This window comes from Haliotis asinina, chromosome 5 (assembly GCF_037392515.1).
Source record: "Haliotis asinina isolate JCU_RB_2024 chromosome 5, JCU_Hal_asi_v2, whole genome shotgun sequence".
Classification (NCBI taxonomy): domain Eukaryota; kingdom Metazoa; phylum Mollusca; class Gastropoda; order Lepetellida; family Haliotidae; genus Haliotis; species Haliotis asinina.
Genome location: NC_090284.1, coordinates 44,653,522 through 44,678,829, shown reverse-complemented (window position 1 = coordinate 44,678,829; position 25,308 = coordinate 44,653,522). Strand labels below are relative to the sequence as shown.

Genomic DNA, 25,308 nt, shown 5'->3' with positions numbered 1-25,308 from the left:
TCTTTTCACCAAAAATTACAATTTCTATATTTCTTAACTACAAATTCATCTCAGTGTCATGATGACTGGTGTAGATGGTTATTGAAGCTGACTATATCAAAAACATCTCTTTACTTGTGATGACCAATCAATCACTGTGACAGCTGCCATTTAGCAATTTATTTATTCCCATCCACATTCTTCTAATTAGACCATGAATTCTTTCAGGACATACTTAAAGAATGAAACAGTAAGTGTTTTCATACAAAAATGTGCACAATACTTGGAGGTAATTTCTGAAAAAGGAAAATATACAAAAAATAAACTGCCACAAGGTATATTTATAACAACCAAACTGTACAAAACCTGAATGTCAAGATCATGTGGATGAAAGACCCACTTTCAAAACACAAAAGGATTTCACAGAGGAGTGCAAGCAAAAAAAGGATCCTTGTGCATAGTTGCACATTCTTTATTTTCTTTATGGGCATGGTCACTCAGCCATGGCTGATGATTCATGTCTACCAGTTATACTTTTCTTTGACATACATTGCCTAGGAGCAATAAAAGAAAATTCATATAAGAGTGAAAAAAACGTAAACGTGTCATCTAACGTATTTTTCTGCACATGATAAACCGACCGACCCAGGCATGGTGTGAAACTCTCGCTGGGAGACACACCTGTGGACACACCCCTTATCTGTCAACTTGAAAACTGGCCTCCACCTGGACATTTTATCACTGAAGGGTTTGGTTACAGGACACTGACAACGCTTACAGAAATTACAGCCGTAATATCTTAGGAGAGGGAGTCGGTACTGCGCATCTGTGTTACCTAGGTAGACCTATTTAGCAGAGATGTGAATCACATGTGAGGTGCTAGTCAAACCCCGGTCGTGTTGCACTAAGCTTTCACTGCACAACTGGTGAAAACTTTACAATTCGTTTTTCGATTAAACTACAAATGGGAAATTATAATAAAATTGAAACAGGACTTACCTTTGCTATTTTCAATGCTTCGTTAAATTCCCTGCCACCCTGAATTCTAAATCCCCAGGGCGAACCCCCCTTCAAAGCCACGGAGAAGGTACTCATGTTTTGACCGAAACCGCCATGAAGTAATCCGAAGTGGCTTGGCAGGGAGACCTGACAACGTCACTTTCTGTAAAAGTATTGAGACTCAACAATTTTGTTTTTCTCATGCATATACATAATATGAATATTACATAGCACTAACATGTTGTTAACTGTAATTTTTGGAAGTCTCAACTAAAATCGTATACATATTTATGTATGACTTGATTATATCGTATTTGAGAACACTGCTTCCTTTCGAACCCCAACGGGAGAATTCATTGCTTAGAGGTAGAGCGCTAAATCAAAACAAACACACGCTGCATTATCGACCATACCTCTTTCAGCTGAAAACTGGTTGTATCTCGCCTCCTGAAGATACTTTTCACTTGGAAATACCACTTTACACCCTGATCATCATCTGTCAATAACGATCGCCTACTGCAGGCGCGGCGATGAGCAAGTGCCTGAATAGTGACATATCGTTTACTTCCGGTGTCATGGCAGCGCCCACGAGCCGATGATCATACAGTTCATTATCATGAAATCGTGATATTGTCAGAACTTGTGAACCATATCACTTATCATATTTTGTACATCGGTCTCCCTGCAACTGAGAATCGACTGTCTGAAAAATGGGTAAGTACATTTCAGAAATACCTTTTGTATAAACATCTGAAGACGATCAACAGCCTGACTGTTTCTTTTCCATTCATTGAGATACACAGTGTCCAGTCTTAACGTTCCCATGTTACAGTTTCTAAACTGCTTTAGCTGAATAAGCACTTAGTTTGCGTGTCGTTTCAACAAACACAAGAAATGAGAACTTAAATCGGGTACCTTCTCCAAATGAAAAACTTAATATCGTAAAGATTTATCAAATAAGATTCCTAAATCAGTTAAATTTTTAATTAATCGTATGTAACAAGTTGTGTAGTTTACTGAATGAGTATTGATTACGTGTCTATTTCAGTTTGATATGGCATGTTTTTATTATAAATTTTGCAGCATCACGTATATTGGCAAAATGTGTTACATCTTTTCTTAATTTATCATTTAACATTATCAAACATCAATTAATGTTATTACTTTAACAGTTAGTAGGGCTGATATGAAGTTAGATACTGAGGAGCATGTTCAAAATTTTATGCTGATATCCACCAGATATGACAGATTGCAATGCGTTTATGTTTATGTATAATTTTATCATATCAAAGGTATGGAAAGAGACCCCTTCCTCCTAACCATACCTGGGTAACTTACTAACTGCTGTAGGACTCAACAGTCACTTTCAAAATGTCTTAATATTTTGCGATTGTTCTGGCAAAGAATATTTAGATACACATAAAAGATTATCTAAACTGAATAACTTGCTGAATGTCTTTGCTTTTCTAGCATTGTTATACAGTACTAAGGCAATGAATTTTTCAACTATAGTAGCATCAGTATACCATACAGTTGGGAGATACCAGTATCAGAATATGGTAGTATTATTACACTGTTCAATGGCAAGATATACAATATTTCCAGCATCTCTATAGTTTATAGTGATAACTATGTTAGATCAAACATTGTGTCACTATACTGAACAGTGGTACAATGTGTTTGATCTTAAGGCATCACTATGCCATAAAATGGCACATTATTTCACATGCTGTATTAGGCAGGACATATTAAATCTCTCATTACCACTGCACTGTAGTAAGATTTGTTTGATATGCAGGGTCACTACACTGTAGTAAAAATCTACAGAACTGTTTAACCATTCCGGAGAAAGAATAACATATTCTAAATGGATTGCTGTATGTGGCGAGCTCAGATCACAAATCAGTTTAAGTTAAGCAATGTTGAGCTCAGATAGTCCTTGGATGGGTGGCTGTGTTTGGCAGCTTGACTCCTATGAGTTTATAGGACTTCATTATTGCGCCATGTTCATACATGTGGTCTCACCTTAGACAAGGTAGTTTGTTCAAAACTGCTTCTGTTCACCAAGCGGAAATGGGTACATTGCTGGATATTCATGTAACTATAACCTTCAATTGCCTAACATGCAGCTTGGGTTATCTGGGGTAATAATAATCAGATTCTGTTTAAGCACCTCAAGCAATCACTTGATTTTAGGACACTGTGCTATAGAAGATGACTTATTATTATTATTATTGATAATCCTTGTTGATAACTCAAGTGCAGATTCAGTCTTTTTAAACAAGACGTACAATGTTGAATTGATTATCTGACGGCAACTGGACTGAAACTTGCAATACTGCTGCATATGTATAAAACCCTGGTTGAATTGTCTCTAATCAATACACTTCTCGTAGAATCTTAGCATTTTTTATGCTGAGCGGAGTTCGTTGCATCAAGCATGGCCATTATCATGTAGCCTAGACATGCTATATTAGTCCGGCTTGACAATTCGGTAAAATAAAGAAGTAAGGTTGCTATGAATAAAGTATAATGAAAGCATTGATCAGAATATTCAGAATGTTTTAATTGTAACATTTTCTACTTTGATACCCATTGTGACAGAACCATTTATCTATTGATGCAAGGTATTTAAACGTCTGTCCAATATCCCAGTTTTGTCCTACATGTGTGTTGAATCAAGAGTGTTGAAAGTTGAGTTTAGTTCTGAAGTCAGTTCCATTTAACTTGCAGGCTTCACTGTGCTCAAAGCCAGTAGAATGGTCTGGTGGGTTAAGTAGTTTGATCATTATAAACAAAACTGGTTAAAATGCTTAAAACTCACTCACTCAACCACTCACTCAACCATCCACTCACTTGACCACTCATCTAGCTTGTCAGTCCATCTGACTTATTATACAATCATAGCTGGTCTAGTGTTATTTAGAGGTGGGCACAGTGGGGCTGGTATCCTAGGGATTAAACTGTTCAGGGATCTGGCCATAGACTCAGATTCAATTCCCCTCTTGGATACAATGTGTAGAACCCATTTCTGGTGCCCTCCACCATGATATTGCTGGAATACTGCTACAAATGGCTTAATTTAAACTCACTCTTGTGTTATTTATGTGATGTTACTGCTGTTTCAAAGGACTTATGGCACAGGCTTTTGAGCAATGTTTGGATTTTATAATTGTCATGTAACTTTGACCTTTATTGTAGTTATTATCATCAGTGACTCACTTTGCATTTTACAGTAATACTGTGCAGTCTTAATAGAAAGGGAAAATGTAAAGTTGGAAGTATCATGTGATGAAACTACTAAAGAACATGTTCTAAGGCAGTGCGACACAAATTATTCACATATCCTGTGTCAGTAATGTATTGTTTTCTAAACTGATGTTTCTTGAGTCATTCTCATATGCTCCTATGTGTAGAAATCTACAGAGGCAACTTACAAGATTGGGTGGTTCACACATGTCATCATATCCCTGTTGCATAGATTGATGCTCATGCTGTTGATCACTGGATTGTCTGGTCCAGACTGTATTATCCACAGACCACCAGCTGGAATATTGCTGAGTGTCAAATTGAACAACAAAGAAAAACTGAAAAAGAAAACTAGTGATCCATAAATTAACTATGTAATTTGTAACATGAAGATTATGACACAGAACCCAATCATTTCTCCCTTATTTCAAACATTGAGCCAAAGGTCCTGTTCCAAAATGGAGTCTTAGCTGTAACTGCTAGATCCAATAAACTTCACAATTCAGTATAAGTCTTTATTTGTCAGAGCTAAGACTGATATTTGGTACCTGACATTGATCTTCAATGAGTGAGTGAGTTTGGGTTTACGCTACCATCAGCAATATTCCAGCTATATGGCGGTGCTCTGTGTATCATTGAGTCTGGACCAGACAGTCTTGTGATCAACAACATGAGCATTTGTCTTCTCAATGGGGATATGTTGACGTGTCAACCAAGTCAGTGAGTCTGACCACCCAATCCCACAAGCCTTGGTTACTTGGGATCAATTCCCATACGATTCTTCATGGGTCCTGGTCTGCTACCTGTTTTCAAGCACTTTCTCCACAGGACCACACTGGTTCATACTGACATTGTTAACCAGGGGCTTCTTTCATGAAGCAGCCTTTGCTAAGGTTAATGTTAAGTCCCATTCTTTAACCTTACCTTACTATCACCTTAGTGCTTTGTGAAAGGTGTCGCTGACCCTATGTTCGTGCTAGATTCTTTGCATCCCTGCTGTGTTGCAGTAATGATGCAAATATGAAAGATTAGACATTTTGGCTGTTAGAGATTCTCCTGAAAAATAATGTGTTTAGACTTCAGATTTGCTTATATTTTGTCGCAGGAAATGATGTTGTTGATGCTAGCAGTCATTGCTGAATGGCAGTACGATCACTCTGAATTCAATGTAATGATAGCTTTCATTGGAAAGAAATTGTTTTGGGCCACATTTAGCATGGAGATTGATGTGTACTGACAGTGAAACAGACTAGTCATGTATGCTTCATTTTCCATCTCCAAATCCCAGATTACAGTCAAGTGAATGCTATTACAGAGCATGTTATGGCTGGTTGTCTGGGTTTGGGTGGCTGTTACAACTGGCTGTCTAGGGATGGTTGTCTGTTAAAATTTGTTGTCTGAGGATGGGTGTCTGTTACACCTGGTTGTCAGGGGATGGATGTCTGTTACAGCTGGGTACTAGGGGATGGGTGTCTTTTACAACTGATTGTCAAGGGATGGCTGTCTGTTACAGCTGGTTGTTAGGTAGGGCTGGCTGTTACAGCTGGTTCTTTGAGGATATATGTCCTAATAAAGCCGAGTGTCCCAGTTGAAGCTAGTTATCTGAGGATGTGTTTTTGTTACAGCTGGCAGTGTTTGTCTGGGGATGGGTGTCTAGATAAAGCAGTGTCCCAATTGAAGCTGGATGTCTGAAGATGGGTGTCTGTTACGGACGCATGTCTGCGGATTGGTATCAGTGACAGTCTGTTTGAGGATGAGAATTTGTTTTTTCTTAGTTTGTGTGTCTGTTACAGTCAGTTGTCTGATGATGTTATTTCATTACAGATGGTTGTCTGAGGATATTTATGCTTGTTAGAGGCAAGTTATCTGGAGATGGGTGCCTGTAACAATCAGTTGCCAGAATATGCATGTCTGAGGATAGGTGCAGTTTGTAACCATTTATCAAAGGAGTGGTGTTTGTTACAGATAGTTGTCTGAGATGGGGCAAATACGCATGTCTGAGGATAGGTGCAGTTTGTAACCATTTATCAAAGGAGTGGTGTTTGTTACAGATAGTTGTCTGAGATGGGGCAAATACGCATGCATACCCTTCATCAGACCACCATGATTGTCGTATTGATAAATATATTTATGGCCATTGATCAACCATCTTTGTAAAACATTACAGACATTTAAGATATGACCACCTATGGCTATAAAATTTGATCTAATGCTTGTACAAACTTTCAGTTTTCTGCCAAACATATTTTCTGAAATTATCACAAAAAGGGAGGTTGAAATGGGCATGTAAGATTCTCCTTAAAGTGATACCATATTTTTGTGGTATTTTGTGTTTAGCAATAGGGAAAACCTGAATGCATTTGTAAAACATATTCCCCCCTAGAAAGTGTGTAAGTGTACCTGTTGTATTGCATCATTGTTAAATGATATGGTTCAATAATGTTTGCAGATTTACTGATATTCTTAGTAAATATTTAAATCTTTACTGCACTTGTTGCTTGTTTATCAATACTTTTTTAGTATATGCTCTGAAAATATAAACCTAACAGAAGAAAACGTTGTCTAATACTGTTAAATGCAAGAGGAGCACAATTGTGTCTCAGACTCTTCATGTAAGAGATGGTGTTCACTGCAAGTGTACATTGTTTGTAATTGTGCTGTGTCAATAAGTAATTACCAAATAAACTTGGGCATCATAAGAATTACCTAATGAACAAAATAACCTAATGTTCTTGGTACCCACTAATGATTCCCTCAGTGATCGCTCAAAAAACCAAAACAAGCAAGAAATATGTTGAATGAAATAATGCACTGGCTGTAAGTGGCACCATTGCTAGCTTCATTCTGTGGACAAATATAAGAAACTCTCAACATCATTGGTCTTATTCTTTGATATTATAGCAGAGATGATAGATCACTGAGTTGAGCTTACACATGCCTAATGACCCCAGCAACTATCCTAAATTACTTGATGGGATACTGTGACATCTTTGTATTGGTGATTTCTTGTCTGTTAACTCTGTAGCCGTTTTGGGGTACTGGGGGCTGGTTAGAGCATTCGCTCATCAGGCGTTCGATTCCCCACATGGGTATAATGAGTGCAGCCCATTTCTGGTCTCTCCTGCCATGATATGGGGGGCGAACGGTCTAAGGCGCTAGACTACTAATCCAGCAAGCTTGGAGGTGCCGGGATCGAGCCCACCTGTGACCGGGTGTAAAAACCTTGAATTCAACTCTGTTTCTTTCACAATCCCTAGTACATAGTACACAACCCTGTGCACTTAAAAGAACCCACAAATCCGTTGGTAGATGACCAGATTGTGGCCACATGAATACGTGCAAGCACCTAGTTGCAGGAAGAGCAACATTCAGTGAACTTGGACAAAGTACTGAGACTATGTGTCCCAGTCTACCCAGCTGTGAATGGGTTTCCTTGTATGAAGTTGTATGATCCCCAGGGAGACAAGATTGAAAATGTGATATGCAGTTATGATTCACATCCAGTGATTGAGGGAAAACAAAGTGCCTGAGAGCAGTTGAACTGGATATCGGTGCTATGCAAATGTTAACATAATAATAACACTCTCTTTGTGTTTATTGAAGTGTTCACTTTTGTTTTGTCTTTTTTTCGGGTAAGCTACAGTACCAGTGTCTGTTCTAGAACTGAAAAGCTAGGGGGATTTGTCACCCCCTCACATAAAAGGAAGGGGAGGATTTGGAAAATGTAGGGGGAATACCTGTGTTACCATCTTTCAAAATAGTTTGGATGTATGAAAGTTATTGCAACCACCACCAGTGAAACAATTGCTCATTGTATTTTGGCTGCAATAGTCACATATCATAGCACTATGCACATTTTGAGAGAGCCATGGCCATTCTTTCAACCATTGTTTCTGAAAAACACTTGGTTTGGGGTTTTTTTAGAGTCGGAGGGACCGGGGTCAGTCAGGGGGTTTTGCACGGGTTTCGAATCACACGTCTCCTTAACAGACGTATTGGTTTGGGGAGACATAGCTGACACTGTTGCTTCCTCAGTGGTATTTTGTGCAAAAGAGTCATTTATTTTCATTCTTTTGCGTGACATTATTCGTGCCAAATTACCATATACCATACACCTTGGCGGACTCCGATTCAAAAAGTCATTCCTTGTCGATATAAAGCTTTTTTCGTATGTTTTTTGAAAGGTAGGTAGGGAGCAAATTACTATGCGCGACAGTTTACACTCTGTTGTTTCTATGGGGGACAATTATTATTAGCGATTCTTAGATGCTTCGGAGACAGATCAAAGGCGCCGACAATACTTTATCAGACGATAATGTGCACTTTTTGCATTACATCACAATGTGTTGACGTCACAGCGCCATTCCAGTCAGCCTCCTCGTAATCGAACTTTTTTGCATTACGTCACAATGTAACCATCCATCATGATGGATGTCGGCTGCCAGTGCCTCGTACAGCCTTCCACAGTAAACTGCTTCGTCGCATCCCGTTTCTTGGTTTGCAGTTGCACCACACAGCCAACATCACTGTGGAAACATTACGTTTATGTTTTCCAATGGATAAAATGTTTCATAGTTCGACTCAAAATCTTACAGAGGCACGGTAATGTTGGCAGTGTTTACATTCCCATAATGCAATCGTGGAATGTCGCTTGACTTGTCAGCTTCCTCTGAATGTACTGATCTAAACTTTCGTTGGTAGTAGAAATGAGGCGGTCATATTGCCTTGTATGGTTTAAGAGAATCACAGATGTAATTAAAATGATCTAGAGCAGATATTTAACCCGAACATAAACCATCATGAAACTGTTCATCATTTGTTTTTCTAGTAACCTTTGTCTTAACGTAGGGGGCTGACACATCAAAAGAACAGCGCGTCAGTTAGCCCTGTGCGAGGATTCTTAATTTAGGTCACAGACACTGTCGTTTGTTTTCTGCCATAGATAAATCGAAATTAGGCTTAGAAGTTATTGAATACGGCATCTTAGAAAAGAAATACAGTTCGCTCTACCACCATGTATAGTGTAATAAAGCACACTTTCGCCCTGAACTGGTAGTAGAACTGTATTTCTTAATTATTAGTGCAAATCGTGCAATCACGCGTCCTAGAATATACACTGTAGTCCCTTGGGACTATTTTTCAAGGAGCCTTAACGTTTCAGATAGCACTATAGGTTAAATATCAGTGAAGGTTAAACATGTTTCCACCTGAATATGTTTCACATTAGTCAATTTCATCTCACTATTCTATCATTTAGCATGATACCAAATTCCCAAAAGTATTTCAAACCCTCGCTATTTCCATGACAATTTTCCCTGTTTTCCCTTCAGATGAACTCATGCCCCTGATAGAACAACTGAAGATTACTGAGGATGTGAAAGCCAGAGAGGAGTACCTTGAGAAGCTGACAGACCTCATATCTGAAAGTGGTAAGACAACATTTAGTGTTGAAGCCAATCTCTCTTTGACTTATCCTCTTTAATTATGCATCAGTGACATGTGAGGGAGTCCATCTTCATCTACAATGGACTGTAGTTGCAGACATTAACCAATTACTGATGGTTTGGACAGAGGTTTGTATCCAACATACCATGATAATCATCAGTATAGCGTTGATATTGACAAGTGTATTGTGTGGCCGATTGCTTCTTATCAAGTTTGTTCAGCAGTGGGAAGTTTCTCATCTTTGCTGTGACAACTATGGGACCAAGGTTTTACATTGACTCACAAACATGGGGTTCTGAGAACCCCTAATTATTAGTTTAAAGTTCCTTGAAGATTGTATGAGGGTCCTGTGAAGTAACAGTGTAGAGAACTGTATGTTTTGATCATTTCATTACAACCTGGAATGAATCATCAATTATGTGGACCAATGAGTGAAATTATGCAAGTAACTGCTCTTAAAGAAACAACCAATCACTTAGCAAAGTCACAGGTGTGTTGTGGGTCCTGTAAATAATATTGTGCATCCCTCAGGTCTCAGTGCATTTTTTCTTAAGTATCGGTTCCCTACATTTATGTGTAGTGGATGCACATTTGCATGTCATGCAAAACTGTGAGGAGTCTTTAAATATTGTATATAATTAATGGCATTAGATGCATGAATATCGCCTGTAATATTGGGTGTATATGTATTGAGGTCCCTATGACCAACTGCATTGCTCATGTACTGTTTAAATCAAGGGAACATGCTCTTGTATGGTTAATGACCCCAAGACCATCATGCTTATTTTATGCTATCAGTATTCCGTATTCTTTTGCTTCTAATCAGGAGTATTCCAAACTACACAATTTGAACTTTCTATACTCGTCTATTGCTGTATTATTTATTGTCGTCTGCTCTCAAAAATCAATTCCGGCATGGATGTTTTGTACTGGCTGTTGAGTGATCCTGTCAGCAATGCTCTCAGAGTGCTAAAAGTATGTGCACATTTACATGTCAAATCAAGGACAGGCTCTCTGAAACTGGACTGATGCTGGAAGTTAAGAGTCAGTAGCACAGATCAACATGACCAACACGGATACCGTTAATGCAAAAGACCATCATTAAATGATAACATTGTCTAACAGAGGATGCAAGAACATTAGCTTGTGCTTCTATGCAAAGGACATCAATTTTCCCGACCTCTCATTTTTAAAAACGTAGCACCAGGCACTGCAAAAGATGTGACAGTTGCTTGATTCCACAGCACAGTGGATTTGTTTTTGTCATTTTGCATTGAGATTGTGCCAGCAGTACAGAATTTTCTCAGCATTGTTCTATAATCCAAGTCAGGGGGATGAGTTGACCTACTGGTTTAGCATTCAGCTGTAGCACTCAGTTTGATTCTTCACATGGGTGCAATGTGTGAAGCCCATTTCTGGTGTCCCCCACCATGAGATTGATGGCATATTGCTATGAACTAAACTCAGTCTCTCACACCATAACCCAAGCCTAAGATTTTGACAGACTAGCTACACTTATCCACAGACTAATGTAACAGTCCAAGCCATGTACAAGTTTGTGCTCAACAATCCAGGCTATAGACTAGCGTTTATAATCCAATCCAGACCATAGACTAGATACGATAAGCTTGTCCACTTACAAGCCACAATAGTCCAATCCACAGACTAGTTGCAATAATATATGCTACATTCTAGCGAGACTGGTTACAGTTACCTATTCCACATTCAAGCGGCCGAAATCAGAGCTACATTAAGCTACAAGGATCAAAGGTACAAACTAGGGACAGTAATAGAGGTCAGAGACTTTAAGCTACAGAAATCTGTTACAACACTAGAGCTCAAGCACCAGTTTGCACCCTTAGTACACCTGGTGCACCTGAACTAGGTTCATCAGATCAATATTTTGTATCTAATGATAATGGCTTACGTGGAATGAAAGGTAGTTCTGCTCCAGTAGATACATGTATTAGCATTGCTTTCAATATTTGCTGTCAGACCCCAATCTCAAAGCTTGTAAATTATTTTAATGCATTGGTACCTTCATGAGAAGACTGTCCACTGAGCAGGCAGTATCTGAGAATTTGCCATGATGATGGTGTTTGACAATTTAGCCTATTTGGTTTTCTGTCCTCATAATGCCTGAAAAGCTTATACAGACCATACCCATTTAAGGTTAGAATTGGTCTTCAGCAACCCTTGCTTGTTGTAAGAGGCCACTAACAGGATTGGATGGTCACCTTCCCTGACTTGGTTGACACGTCATCGTATCCCAACTGTGTAGATCGACACTCAATTAATGATCACTGGATTGTCTGGCCCGGGCTCAGTTGTTGTACAGACAGATGCTATATAGCTGGAATATTGCTGAGTGTGGCTTTAGACATCAAACAAACATGATGTGGCTCATTTGTTCCTGTTTTGTATGCCCATCACTGACTAGATAACTAGTATGCTGAGGTGATGGCGATTATCAGCCTCCTAGCCCCCTTACACTCATGTTTCTGGCCCACTTGGTTGTATAATCCCCAAGGAGCTGAGAAAAAAAATAAAATGCACACTGATCTATTGACTGGGATAATAATAATTCAGCATTTAAAGCATACATTGTTTTGTGGGCTAAGGCACATTAAACCTCATTTCTGTTATTAGTATCACTATCAATACTAGGAGCATCAAGCATCAAACTTCCATGAGGAGGAATGCAAAGGAAACAAGCCATGATTGTCAAAGGGTCTTCATAACATTAATGTTCAAAGGAAAAGGAAATTTCTCCTTTCACTCTTTCAGAATTGGCAAATTATGCCACTGTAGGGAGGGGTTGAGTGAATGAGTATTGTTTTACACCACTTTTAGCAATACTCCAGCAATATCACAGCAGGGAATACCAGAAATGGGTGTCACTAGCACCACTACAACAGAAGGCTGTCATAAACAAGAGACTGTGATGCCTCCATTTAATTGATCTATTCAGAAAGAACAATTATGATCTACTATATTATCAGATCAGTAAAAACCTGCAAGTATGATAAACTGAGGTCAAGTTCATCATGAGATTAGGTGCAAAAACGTCTCTGGGTATCTGTTTCAGTTTGTCCTCAAGTTTGAGGTGTGTGGGGATATGTGAAATCAGTTTCAGCTCAGCATTCAAACTGAAGAGGATTCCCCTCTAATTATTGATATGAACCAGTAACCAGGCCATACTGTAACTGTTATATTTGCCTGTCTCTCATAGATCTCTCTCATAGATATGTCTGTGGTTATAACATAATCGCTGGTGACTCTGAAGGCCTGTGTATGATTCCTGTTCACACACTAGGACTGAGTATTTATCAGGGCAGTATAATTTTGGCGCAGTCTTTAAACTGTGTGTTTATGTGTTGACTTATGCCACAAACTGGTATTTCAGCTCTGTGATGGAAGCTTGTATTAGGTTGTAAGCAATCAAGTAAGGACCAGATGATGTGTGACAGTAACCTAAAGCAGTTTATATGCTGGTCCTTTGACCCAGACCAAACAAAAATGACATAGGTGTTCAGCATTTCGAAGTCACCGGTTGTAATGCTTAAAAGATAATATAAAACATTATCAATGTCTGTATTTTAGTTGTTCCACAGATTAATTACACTTAATTAAAAATTAAAGAGTGACGTTGTCCCAGATTGATGTCATGTAAGACATTATGTTGGATTGAATACAGGATTGATTACTACCATTGATTGTTTCTTTTAACAGTGGATAACAAGGTTCTGGAATATTTTTGCAATGAATATGTTTCAGTTGTAGATTAAAACTCTCAAACCTGACAAATGAATGAGACAACCCAGAACACTATGGTTTTATGGAGGGAAGAAACCTGACAGTGTCATCTTCATTGGATGGATCGTTTGTAATCATTGAGTTTCTTCTCTCAAAACCAGCTACTTCGATAACACAACTGACATGTCTGGTTTCCAGGTTTCTCAACAGACATGAGCAGGTTTTAGTTGGCAGGACCTTACTACCAGCTATGGATTTGTCATGTCGGGGTGTTATCTGAGACTTTGCAATACGTCAAGATATTTATGTTCAGATGTATCTTCAGCTGATACAGGGTTTTAGGTCTCTTCTTTTTCTATTACTTTGATTTGATATTTTTAAATTTGGAATATAATCTCATCATGATCTGCTTGACGTCAAGGAAATGTCATTGCAACATTTGTCTTAAGCAAATTCACTGAAAATTATGTTAGTTTGCTTATAAATTCACCCCATATTACCAGTTAGTCACCATCCATGGTATTGAAATAAGTAAGTTGGGCTTTTGCAATGTTTCAACAATATCACAGCAGGGAACACCAGAAATGGGCTTCACACATTGTACCCATGTATGGAATCAAACCCAGGTCTTTGGCATGACAGGCAAACATTTTAACCACAAGGCCACCCCACCGCCACACCCCTGATGTTAAATACAATAGGGGGGGTAATATTTACTGCATGTTTAATGCAGGCTGCTTCCTTTGTCTGATTGCAGACAGAGGCGAATTGGTTGAATTCAACTTCTGACTTTTTGTTAGATCTTCAGAATGCCTGCAAAAGGTCAAAGCTGAGTGTCGGTTTAAGTAGATTGTCAGTGGGTTAACTTGCTTAAAGGTTTTCTTTGGTCTGTGTGTGTTATGAAGCACTGAAAATCTCAGGATATTGTTGAGGTTACGGAGCTTCTTCCCAGTGAAGCAAGTAAATGGATTTATCCAAGTGTAGTTAGATTCTGATGTGCAGCACTTAATGTCCTTGAAATTCCTAAAACTGAATTCAAGATTTCAGAATTAGTTTGTCTTCTGCTTAGTTTATGTGTTCAAGTCTAGATTAATTATGATGATGCCCTTCCAACATAAACATAGCTCAGTGTTTCGGTTTGTGTCCTTGGATACTTCCAGTTGGTGCAACTCAGTGGTTGAAATAAGGCATGAAGGTAAAGAAGAGCCCTTGAGCAACCTGCCCCTAACCACTCCCACCCAACCCCAAACACACATGCATAGGCACATGCACATGCTCACTCACACTGTTGTAACCCTTCTATTCAGAAGATGGGGAGTTTGGAGGTCCCTGGATTTGATACAAGTGCAAACTTCAAGGACTTTAAGCATCCACCCATTTTTCAAGCACTGCCTTGCATTGATTACATACGCAGCCATTAGTTCATATATTAAGAAAATCAAGTCATTGTATGTTTATTCTGTATGATTTTGTAAAACAAATTTCTGTATTGTAAACTCTTATACTGATTTCCACCATTACTGACAAATATGGTTGTAAGCCAAGAAAATGTGATATTCATTGCCAATTTCCTAATGTTATTATGTGGTAAAGGTTTAGACACATGTGTTTACCATATGCTAGCTATACCTGTATCCCACATGTGTTAGCTATACCTGAGTTGCTTTCTTTGACCTTAAGCCTTGGTATGTACATCACTGACCCACAACTTCAGGCATTTTGGAAACTTGCTGTTTCAGCAAAATATATTTCACCAAACTCTTTCTTGAGGTGTGAGGAACCACTGAGATGTTGTGGGACACTGTTTTCTATTGCTTTTGAAAATATTCTAAAGAATTCATTCATCAATCTGTCATTAGATCAAGAAAGCTTTCAAGTGACTGTCGGTTTAAAAATTGTGGTAGTTATGCATTTAATTGAAATTCAGATTGAACAGACTTGATTTGCGTCCATTGTTTTATGTCTGTTTGTTACAGTCTCTTCCAGAGGGTTGAAAGGAACATTAAAGATCAGTATTCATTCATATTTTTCCTTTAACATCAAAATGACATGCCATGATATAGGGGAAATACTGATCAGTGTTTTGTGAAGCCAAATCTTTTCTCTCGCTCTCTCTCTCTCTCTCTCTCTCTCTCTTTCACTCACTCACTCACTCACTCAGTCATATTGTGATATCATCATAATAATCATGTGAAAATGGTCCGTAAAACATTGTGCTGTGATTTGCATTGTGTGTCTCATCAAAGTGAGATCTCATTGGAATGCAGGTTTGGTTTGATAAGCAAGAGACCACCAAACCTTTATCTCTAGAAACAGGTTTGAATATATTTATGAGACCTTGAAAGCTCATACTGTCGACAGTCTTGAAGAGAATGTCTTATTTAATGCTATTTTAACGCAACTCCCTTAATTTGTGTATCTTGAAGTGTGCTAGTGTGGGTGATCTTGGTAGGAAAGATTTCTGTATGGGTTAACCAAGTTTCAGAGTATACAAACTGATGGCGGTAGGACATGATCTCAAAGTCACTAGCCAGAATCTAGACAAACATTTTCACTCCTAATGAAGGTAAGATACTTTAATTTTGACAACTTCTTTACTATATTATTGCCTTCCACAAAATATCTTACCTTTCACATTATTCGTCAACTTGAAAATGCCAATCAAACAGATCATTTTCATTCTTTTAAACAAAAAAGATCATGGACTGACAATTTAAACTTGTTAATGTCAACAAACATTTGTCTCTCAACAAGAGATCATAATCTTTAGAAGCACAAAAAAAACAGAAGTGAAAGAAAAGGTAAAAGTCAAACTTGTTCATTGCCATAATCCCAAACCATGACAGCCAGCAAGTTCATATTCTGAGACCAATACACAGTCAAATGCAACTGTTTCAAAACCCAGCTCTCCTTGCACTCCCAGGTTCAGGTAGATAGAATTCCACACCACAGGTCTGTCAAACCAGCAGCAGGTCTGGAATTAACTGAGGCTGAAAGAAAATTAGAAGCTTATCAGTAATGAAGAGAGAATTGTAGGTATAGGGCTTCCTGGTGGTCGGCAGTGTTTGATGTTTGTGGGCTCATTCCTCATCAGTGTGGATGGAAGGCAGTGAAGATGCTTGTGTAATTGCTGGGGTTTATTGGATATCATGGAAGACTTTAAGTACCTCTTAATGCTTATGTTCCATGATAGCCCCCTGAAATGGTAATACCTGAATACCACTTCTTGTAACACATGTGTTAGGGTATACTATGATTATGATGAACACATTTATATCAAACTGATGGACATAATTAACTACTCTTTTGGTTTGGCCACTTTCTGTATATTGTTTTGGACAATACAAGAGTTTGTGTCAAATGGTGGTTCTGGTTGACCTCTTGAGGGACAGACCATTAATGACCAACATTGTTGCTAATCATCTTTCACAGCTGTGTGATCATGGCTACTTGTCATATAAAATTTGCTTCAAGTATGTTGTTCCAGAAGTAAATGCACCTATGCATAAGGCAGTGGCAAAACTTTGATAGTTCTGTGACTAAAACTGTCACTTTGTATGCAGCTCAAATTTATCCTGCAGCCAAAATGCTTAGAATTTTTGGCAGTGATTGGTTATGAACAATTGCCTGAGTGGAAGATGCACCAAGACATGACAGCTTGTCTCAGCTATGGGATGAATGTTTTGTATGTGGTGTGTTTAGGCTTCAGTTTTTGCGCTTTTGGATACTTGTTACGGAAGATGTTAATACTGATAACACAAGCTTTGTAGGTGATAAATGTTTATTTTTCAGTGACTGAATTCAGTCAAAATGAAGATTGCTTTTGCTGTCCAAAATAACTACACGAGTGCTGATGTCTCAGTCACTTATTCTCATTCACTCACTCACTCACTCACTCACTCACTCACTCACTCACTCACCCCCTCACTGTTTCAGTTGTCATTGGAGTGAACTAAACCCTGTTCTCTCATGTGATCTCTTGTGTGTTTTAAATGAATTAAAACCCAATGGCCCACAGAACTGACACATTCAAGCACAGAGCATCACTTTAAAAACTTGAAATATGGATAGTTTCCTCTCTGTGTCAGTGTGAAAAAGTCAGCTTGATTATTCATTGAAACCTTTTAGAGTTGATATTATCCTAAGAGAATGGGAAGGAAATCAATATCAGATGGTATATTCAAATAACTCAAGTTTCATTCAGCTTGAATAGGATGACTTCGCCTTGAAATTATTTCTTGCATTTCAAAGTTGAATGTCATCAGCCTGTAGTTACAGATGACATAGAAGAGACAGATATTTCAAACAATGTTTATTAGTTGTTTGTTTGCTTTTTGTGGAGACTGTTCTAAATTTTGTTTGTAAAATATACCTAATTAAATTTCCAGAATTTAAAATTTCATCTCTTTATTCCAGATTATTGATAAATAATTGGATTTTGAAATGAGACCAAAAGTATGTATTTTTGTGTTACATTGTGAATTGTCTCCTGAATCATTTCAAGTGATTAAAATAAACAGACAGAAAATTAACATCATAGTTTTATAATGTTGTACAACATCAAAGATTGAAGACAAGAGTTTCCATAGATTAGAAACAGCGAAGGTCTCCATACCACAACATTTCAGATACATTTATTCATGTTATACAAATGTTTTTTCCACGAAGCAGCCAAGATCTTCCTTCCAAGGGAGCAGATAGGGATCTGTCAGCCAAAAGACCAACTCTTTAGTAATTCATACCAGGTTACAAGTATTTCTTGACAGGAAAGGTGAAGGGTCAGTTGTTACTGATAATAGCCACACCAAGATGCCAGGATCTTCACAATGGCTGGAGGAGATATTCATGCCTAAATGTGTACTGCTGACTCAGCCCTCTCACCTCCAAACAACAGGAGCACTGCTGCTATTGTGTGGATTTTGTCACAAATTGTGTTTGGGGTGACTGATTTCAGCTGATGAAATGTCACTTTTTGTGGAGTGCTGTCTCAAATCTCTGATTTTAGGTTTTATGATGTTTGGCATTTTATATGAATTGTGTTAGTGTGTGTTTTGAAGAAAAGGGATGACGAAGTACCTCTGTGCAGTGTTTAAGATTTAAAAATTATCATGCTGTATTGAAAGATTTGAAATTAAAAAGTCGTTAAGTAATCAACTGAAAGATATGAAATTTCTATATTATAAAAACATGAAAATGTAATGTTTATCCAATCAAACCAAAATTGAAAGAAAATGAAATTCAGTGTATTTGCCTCAAATAGGTTCTGGGTTTCACCAAAGTGTAACCACCTAAGACCTCCTCTTTTCAGGAATTAGCCACCAAAGTAATCTAATAAATGTCTGACAACTGCATTACTTCCGGCTACACATGGCAGTAAACCAAACTAATGACACCCAAAACCCATTCACAGTATTTAACTTCCCAAATTAACTACATGAGTACTGATGTCTCACTCGCTCACTCGCTCACTCACTCACTCACTCTCACAAACCCACCCCAAACAACAATCACTCACCCACAAACCTACCCCAAACAACAATCATTTACTTACTCACAAACCTACCCCAAACAACAATTCCTCATTCACAAACCCACCCCAAACAGCAATCACTCACTTGCTCACTCACAAACCCATCCCAAACAACAATCACTTACTCACTCACAAAAGAACCCCAAACAACAATCGCTCACTCACTCACAAGCCCATCCCAAACAACAATCACTCACTCATAAACCCATCCCAAACAACAATCACTCACTCACTCACAAACCCATCCCAAACAACAATCACTCACTCACAAACCCACCCCAAACAACAAACACCCATCCAATCAACCAACCAAACAATCATATGCATCAGGAATTCCTCTGATATCAAGTTGACATCATGCTTTAACTGAAATACTGTTCATTGTGACTACTCACTTTTTTAAAAGTAACATGATGTTTAATTTATATTAATGTGATATTGTCAGACTGTAACATATCTCTCATGCAGGGACACTGACTGTATCTGAACACTGACAACCAATAACTGACCTATGGTTGAATACTGGCCTACATTTTCTGATGTCCCCTCCCAGCCTAGTGTGACTGATGATGCCTCAGTGATTAACAACTGCATATCATCATCTATGGTAGAATTAAAGCAGCTAAGCAGCTTACCTGGGTTTCATCATGGTTTGATCTTTTGCCTCCTTTGTCTTGGGCTTTAGTTCCATTTAAGCTAAGCTTTGAACAGTCAATGAAGGTCTTTGTTGGAACTGGTAAGGATCAAATTTTATAAAAGTTGCCAAAACAATTTATTGAACTCGTTGATCAGGGATTCCAGTGCAAAAGAAAATATCAGTCGTCTGTGTTAATGGGCTATGTTTGGACTTGCTTGTCAATATGGTTGTATGAAAGCAATCTGATGACTTTCAGGGGAGACAGCTGAACTGATACATTGTGTCACTAGGCACAAGACCTGACTGCAACCAAAGCTGATTGTAAGCTAATGAACTTCAGGGAAGACCTTCTGACTGCAACCAAACTGATACATTGTGTTCCTGGTTACAGTGCCTGAACGATATGTTTGTAAGCTGATGAACTTCAGATAAGACCTGACTGCAACCTAACCAATACATTGTGTTACTGGTTACAGTGCCTGTATGATATGATTGTAAGCTGATGAACATCATATAAGACCTTCTGACTACAGTGTATGTATTATTGTAAGCAGATGAGTTTCAAGGGAAGCCTCCTTGTGAATTCGACCAAAGTGATTCATTGTGTTGCTTATACTTTGTGATGTGTGTGATGTGCAAGTCTTTAACTGTGAAGAAAAGCACTTGTTCTACATTTTATTTTGTAAAGTATTTATTAAATTAACATGTTGGACCAATTTCTTGTATTATAGATGTTTCTGTCCAACGTTCCGAGAGGCAGGCATCATAAATAGAAGGATCATGTCTTCCATGGAGGTCAACTTTTGACCAAAATATAAACTCACAACAAAAACAAACAAATTTAGCAATTTTGAACATACAGATATATTTTCACGGGTAATTTGCTTTTTCATGTAATAAAATCCTTTGCAGATCTGTAAAAGTTTGGCAGACCTTACCATCTCCAGAATCAGGTACACTTTTGGGGGTTCCTATGTGTTGAAGGAGAACTGAACAAATTGATAGATCTTTTTGTATCAGAGTTTAAATGTTTAATTGATAGATCAGTGTTCGGTCCCATTCCTCTCAACAAGGATCTACACATGGAAATGTTTCTTCCAGAAGATAGTGAGGATGACTTGTCGCAGCCTCTCCTGAACTCAGGGATTCTGGAGGATGTCCACAAGCTGCTCATAAACGCATCAGAATCAAGTTTCACATCCAAGTGTGCCCAACTGGTAGCAGAGCTGGCTAAAACAGGTCAGAAACATGGTCAAACTGACACTTATAATGCAGTTTTAGCTACAGCTATTTTGAATATTTATAACATCACGGTAATGGTAATTTGGTAAGATGGTCATTTCAACAGAAATAGATTATTTTACCCAACATCATTCTACACATCAACTGGCACACTCACAAGTGTTTTATGATTGCTCGGTGTGTTTCCCAAACAAATCATCAGTGACACTGATATGATGTTGAGTTTGACATTGAATGATATCTCCCCACATACTATTATTATCCATAGTAGCTTGATAATATTTGGTTCTCCCTTTTTTGAGGATAAAAGCCACATTTCACTTCCATTTGCCTTTAAAATATGAAAGCTCCTTGACTGAAGCTGATATACCAATTTTCCTTTTCACTGAGATCTTACTTTGACAGAAGTCATCTGTGATACAACTGGGAACAGTTTGCAGCATTGTGACCTCTCCCCATCATTTCCAGCTGAAAGTGCTTTTGATATAGTATTTTTTTCACATTAAACATACTGAGGTCTTGTTTTCGTGAAGCCGATGAGGATGATTTGTGAATGTGGAAATTTAATTGAATTTTTATTTCAGGTTAATAAGTGAGGGAAACACACTCACTTAAAAAATGGTTCCCTGTAGCTACAGTGGTGAATCTGTGGTAGCATCTCAGTTTGAATGCCACTGTACAGGGCAATCTTTGCAGCATGGCGATCATAACAAATGTAAAGTCACTTACACTTATTACAATGAAAGTGCTGAGGGTTTGTAACATGTCGCCCTGGACCATGTTCTTCAAATCAATGTTAATGCTTCACCAGTCCTTATTCTATGGTAATGATATAGCTGAAATACTGCTGATGATACAACTATCAATAATGAAATTGAGATTGCGGGGTAGCCTTGTGGTTTAAGTGTTGGCTTCACACACCGAAGTTCCAGGTTCGATTCCCTGCTTGGGTACAATATGTGAACTGTCCCCCTGCCATGATATTACTGAAATATTGCTAAAAGCAGCATAAAAACTCACTCACTCACTGATTTTGAGTTTGTGTGGATTTTGCAGTAGCCTTAGCAGTAAGATTGCTTTGTTGAATGAGGCCCAGTATGTAAACATTACAAGTGTTAAACAGTCCAGTTCTGTGGTATTAAGTGTTTGGTTGCTTTTTGTGAGTGTCCATCCATGACTCTTTTCTGTATTACAGAGTCCTTGAGGGGCCCACTGGTTGAAAAGGGGTTTGTACCGCCCCTGTTGCAGCTGCTGAACAGCAATGATGTACAACTGGCCATCCAGGGGTGTCGGGCCCTGGGCAACATCTGCTACGACAATGGTAAGTCATTCTTCACTTGCAGTTAACAGCGTAAAGCTATGCACATTGTACAATTTTAACCACTTTTATTACTTAATTCCAATTCCAGTGTCTTTCTTGTCTTTCTTTCTTATAATCATTGTTCGTTTAACACATTTGATTTCCATGAAGTGGTCGGGGCAACAACAAAACTGTTCATATCTGTTAGTTTCTTATAAGTATGTTCACAGACAGTGGAAGCTGGTTATACCGGCACTCATTTGGGGAATAAATAATCCAGTTTAGACAATGTGCCAGATTGTAGAGCTGATGATGAATGTACAAGTCATGGATGGGACAGATATTTTATGCTGGTGTTGACAACTTGCCAGATTGGACAGATGCTGGTTTTGACAGCTTTCACTGTAGTTTATTGAATCATGATACACAATTTGATTAAAAGCTTTACCAGACAAACCAGTGACTGATGTCATGAGGCAAACGAAAGAGCTGGCTGGTCAGGCATACTGACTTGTTGAGAAATGATTGTTGACATTGTATCCTGGTTGCGTAGATGATCATGATGTTGATCAAGACTTCATCATGTACAGATTCCATATAGCTGGAATATTGGTGACTGCTGCATTAAGCAAAGAACACACCCACCCACAAAGTGATCATAGCACTACGACTGATATACATCAGTGTTAAACCATGAGATTTATCATAGTCATAGTGACACCATTCCTTTTTCACACAGAGCCCTATATTGGTAGCAATGGACATAGCTGGTGATAGTGTAGAATTTTAAGTGTACTTTTGCTTCAAAGACAAGATGCTGAATTTATATCATAAAAGGGATGTTCCGTGGAAGGATCTTGAAATGCTGTTTCTTTAGCTGTGATTGAGATGCTTTCAAATGATTGTACATTTCATCACAAATACTGAACTATGGTATAGATTCCTTTACGTTCTTGGCTTGTGATGTATCATTAACAATGGATAAAACTAGCTGAGTTTAAGATGTAAGCCTTGTCACAGACAGCATGACTGCAGTGTACATATAAATACACTTGGTCACATGTCATGAAAATCCTCAGGTTCAACTCTTTCTAGAAGACTCAGTGCTGCCATTTCTCACCTCCACATAAATGTGCTTTTCAGCACTGAGATGACTTACAGCAGGCCTGGGTGTTTTGTTGTAAACACGGAAATAAATGAGCTCACATCCTCTGCAAGTGAAAACACCAGGAAACAGACTTTCCCAGAGGAGACAGTGATATATGCAGCAGCACTGGAGGAAGTGGGAGGGAGGATGTCTGTTACCCTGCAGTGTCTTCCACTTCCCTACCTACACTGTATCTGTTACCATGGATATCTAGTACCGTCCGAGGTCTTCCACTTCCCTAGCTACACTATAGCTGTTACCATGGATATCTGTTACTGTGCACTGTCTTCGACTCCCCAAGCAACACTATAGCTGTCACCATAGATGTTTGTTACCTTGGTAACATATTCCATTTCATTCACCTCCTGCTGTACCTACATTGTACCTGTTACCATGGATGTGTCTTGTTTTTAGCAAATTGTATGTCTTACCTTTGCTGGAGCAGTGAGGTAGCCATGGGTTTGAAGCGTTCACTTGTCACACCAAAGAGCAGGGTTCAGTTCCCCACATGGGTACAATGTACGAAGCCCGTTTCTGGTGTCCCCCTCGAAGATATTGCTGGAATATTGCTAAAAGCAGCAGAAAAAAATAAACTCACTTACTCACTTTTATCTTCACTACAGTGTAACTGCTGTTTGATGTATTTTAATGTTTGACTATATTCCACAATATTCATCTTTACCATGGATAAATGTTACCCTTAAAGTTTGGGTATCTCTTAAATAGAACAAATCACAGCTCAAGTTAGATAACATATTTGGCCATGTTGAAAGTAACGGTGTTTTTATTAGTTTTCATGTTTCGAAATGTGACAGCAAGTCTGCCGCTCAGAAACTGCAATGTAGACATGGTTCATGTTACAGATAATCTGTTTACAAAATATTTGTATTTAGATAAGAAGGGAATCTTAGGTCTCTGTTGCACGTCTGATGGCGGCCTGATCAGTCAAAAGAAATGCAGACATCAATACTGTTTGTTTTAGTGCTTTAGCATCACAGACATTCTCTCAGTCATAAGAATAAACTTGTTTTACACAGAAATGTAAACATGTTTTACACAGAGAAGTAGACATGTGATTTGTTGAGCAGCTCCTGTGTAACACGAGTTCGTGACACAGTTTCTTTTAAATAATTCTTTCTTCAAGTCAGAAGGTGTTGGACAGGACCTCATGGGACTTTCTCAAAACCAGGTTTTTGGATATCAACTTTTGTTTTGAAGAGCACCAGCATTCACCAGTGTGACTCACTTGATAGAGGAGTAGGAGTATGCTTCAGAGTTTGTATGACACTTATGACTAACTGATTATGTGTGCTTTTCAGTTATAGAAGGTTTGGATGCAGTTGGTGCCATCACATAAAGACATGGAGTTTGCTTTACAGAGTTATGTCCCTTAGTGGTGCCTGTGTGCTGCATTCTGGGTTTGACTCCAGAAGTAGCAGTGATTAAGAATCTTGCTTTGTGGGTACTTCTGGAGTTTCTTCTTTCTTGTAATCTCTCAAGAGGAAATGTCAGTATTAAAGAGAAAGAAGAAATATATATTTTTTAGTTCCTTCCTGCTTTGATGATTGTGTGAAGGAAAGTTTTCTGAATTTGCAAACACATATTTAACAGATGACCTTCACCATATTGATGAAGGATGTGCACAAACAATGTCATTTTAAACTGTTCAACAAGTTGTAAGTAGTATGAAAGACAAGTCTTTATGGATTATCAACTCCTTTAATGTACAACAGTGACATTTGAGTACAGGTATTTATCCTGTTTTCTTCATGCATTTGAGTAATCAATTCTCATACTGTTTTCTTCATGCTTGAAAGCGGAATTATACGGAAACTTCGCCATCATACAATAACAAAGTTGATCATCCATAAAGACTTGTCATTCATAATGTTATCATAGCTGTGAGTGAGTGGGTTTTACGCCGCTTTTAGCAATATTCCAGCGATATCACGGCGGGGGACACCAGAAAGTGGGCCTCACACATTGTACCCATGTGGGGAATCGAACCCGGGTCTTCGGCGTGA

At 38.4% G+C, this 25,308-nt stretch overlaps 2 protein-coding genes across 10 annotated transcripts in view; one reads left to right on the top strand and one right to left on the bottom strand.

The window, feature by feature from the left end:
- The window catches only part of LOC137284579 (sorbin and SH3 domain-containing protein 1-like), a 171,532-nt gene extending 170,418 nt beyond the window's left edge, over positions 1–1,114 (bottom strand). For 5 of the 8 annotated variants that reach the window (XM_067816432.1, XM_067816435.1, XM_067816436.1 and 2 more), the window contains exon 1: positions 979–1,114. In XM_067816432.1, the coding sequence (XP_067672533.1) occupies positions 979–1,074 (96 nt within the window). In that variant the 5' untranslated portion in view covers positions 1,075–1,114. The remainder of the gene's footprint in view (positions 1–978) is intronic. The other 3 variants (XM_067816439.1, XM_067816438.1, XM_067816441.1) reach the window with 1 other exon arrangement.
- Positions 1,115–1,528: 414 nt separating this feature from the next.
- The window catches only part of LOC137284583 (rap1 GTPase-GDP dissociation stimulator 1-like), an 81,755-nt gene continuing 57,975 nt past the window's right edge, over positions 1,529–25,308 (top strand). Inside the window, exons 1-4 of one of the 2 annotated variants that reach the window (XM_067816454.1) lie at positions 1,529–1,692; positions 9,558–9,656; positions 20,697–20,834; positions 22,033–22,158. In XM_067816454.1, coding sequence (XP_067672555.1) covers positions 1,689–1,692; positions 9,558–9,656; positions 20,697–20,834; positions 22,033–22,158 — 367 coding nt within the window. In that variant the 5' untranslated portion in view covers positions 1,529–1,688. The remainder of the gene's footprint in view (positions 1,693–9,557; positions 9,657–20,696; positions 20,835–22,032; positions 22,159–25,308) is intronic. The other variant, XM_067816453.1, reaches the window with a different exon arrangement.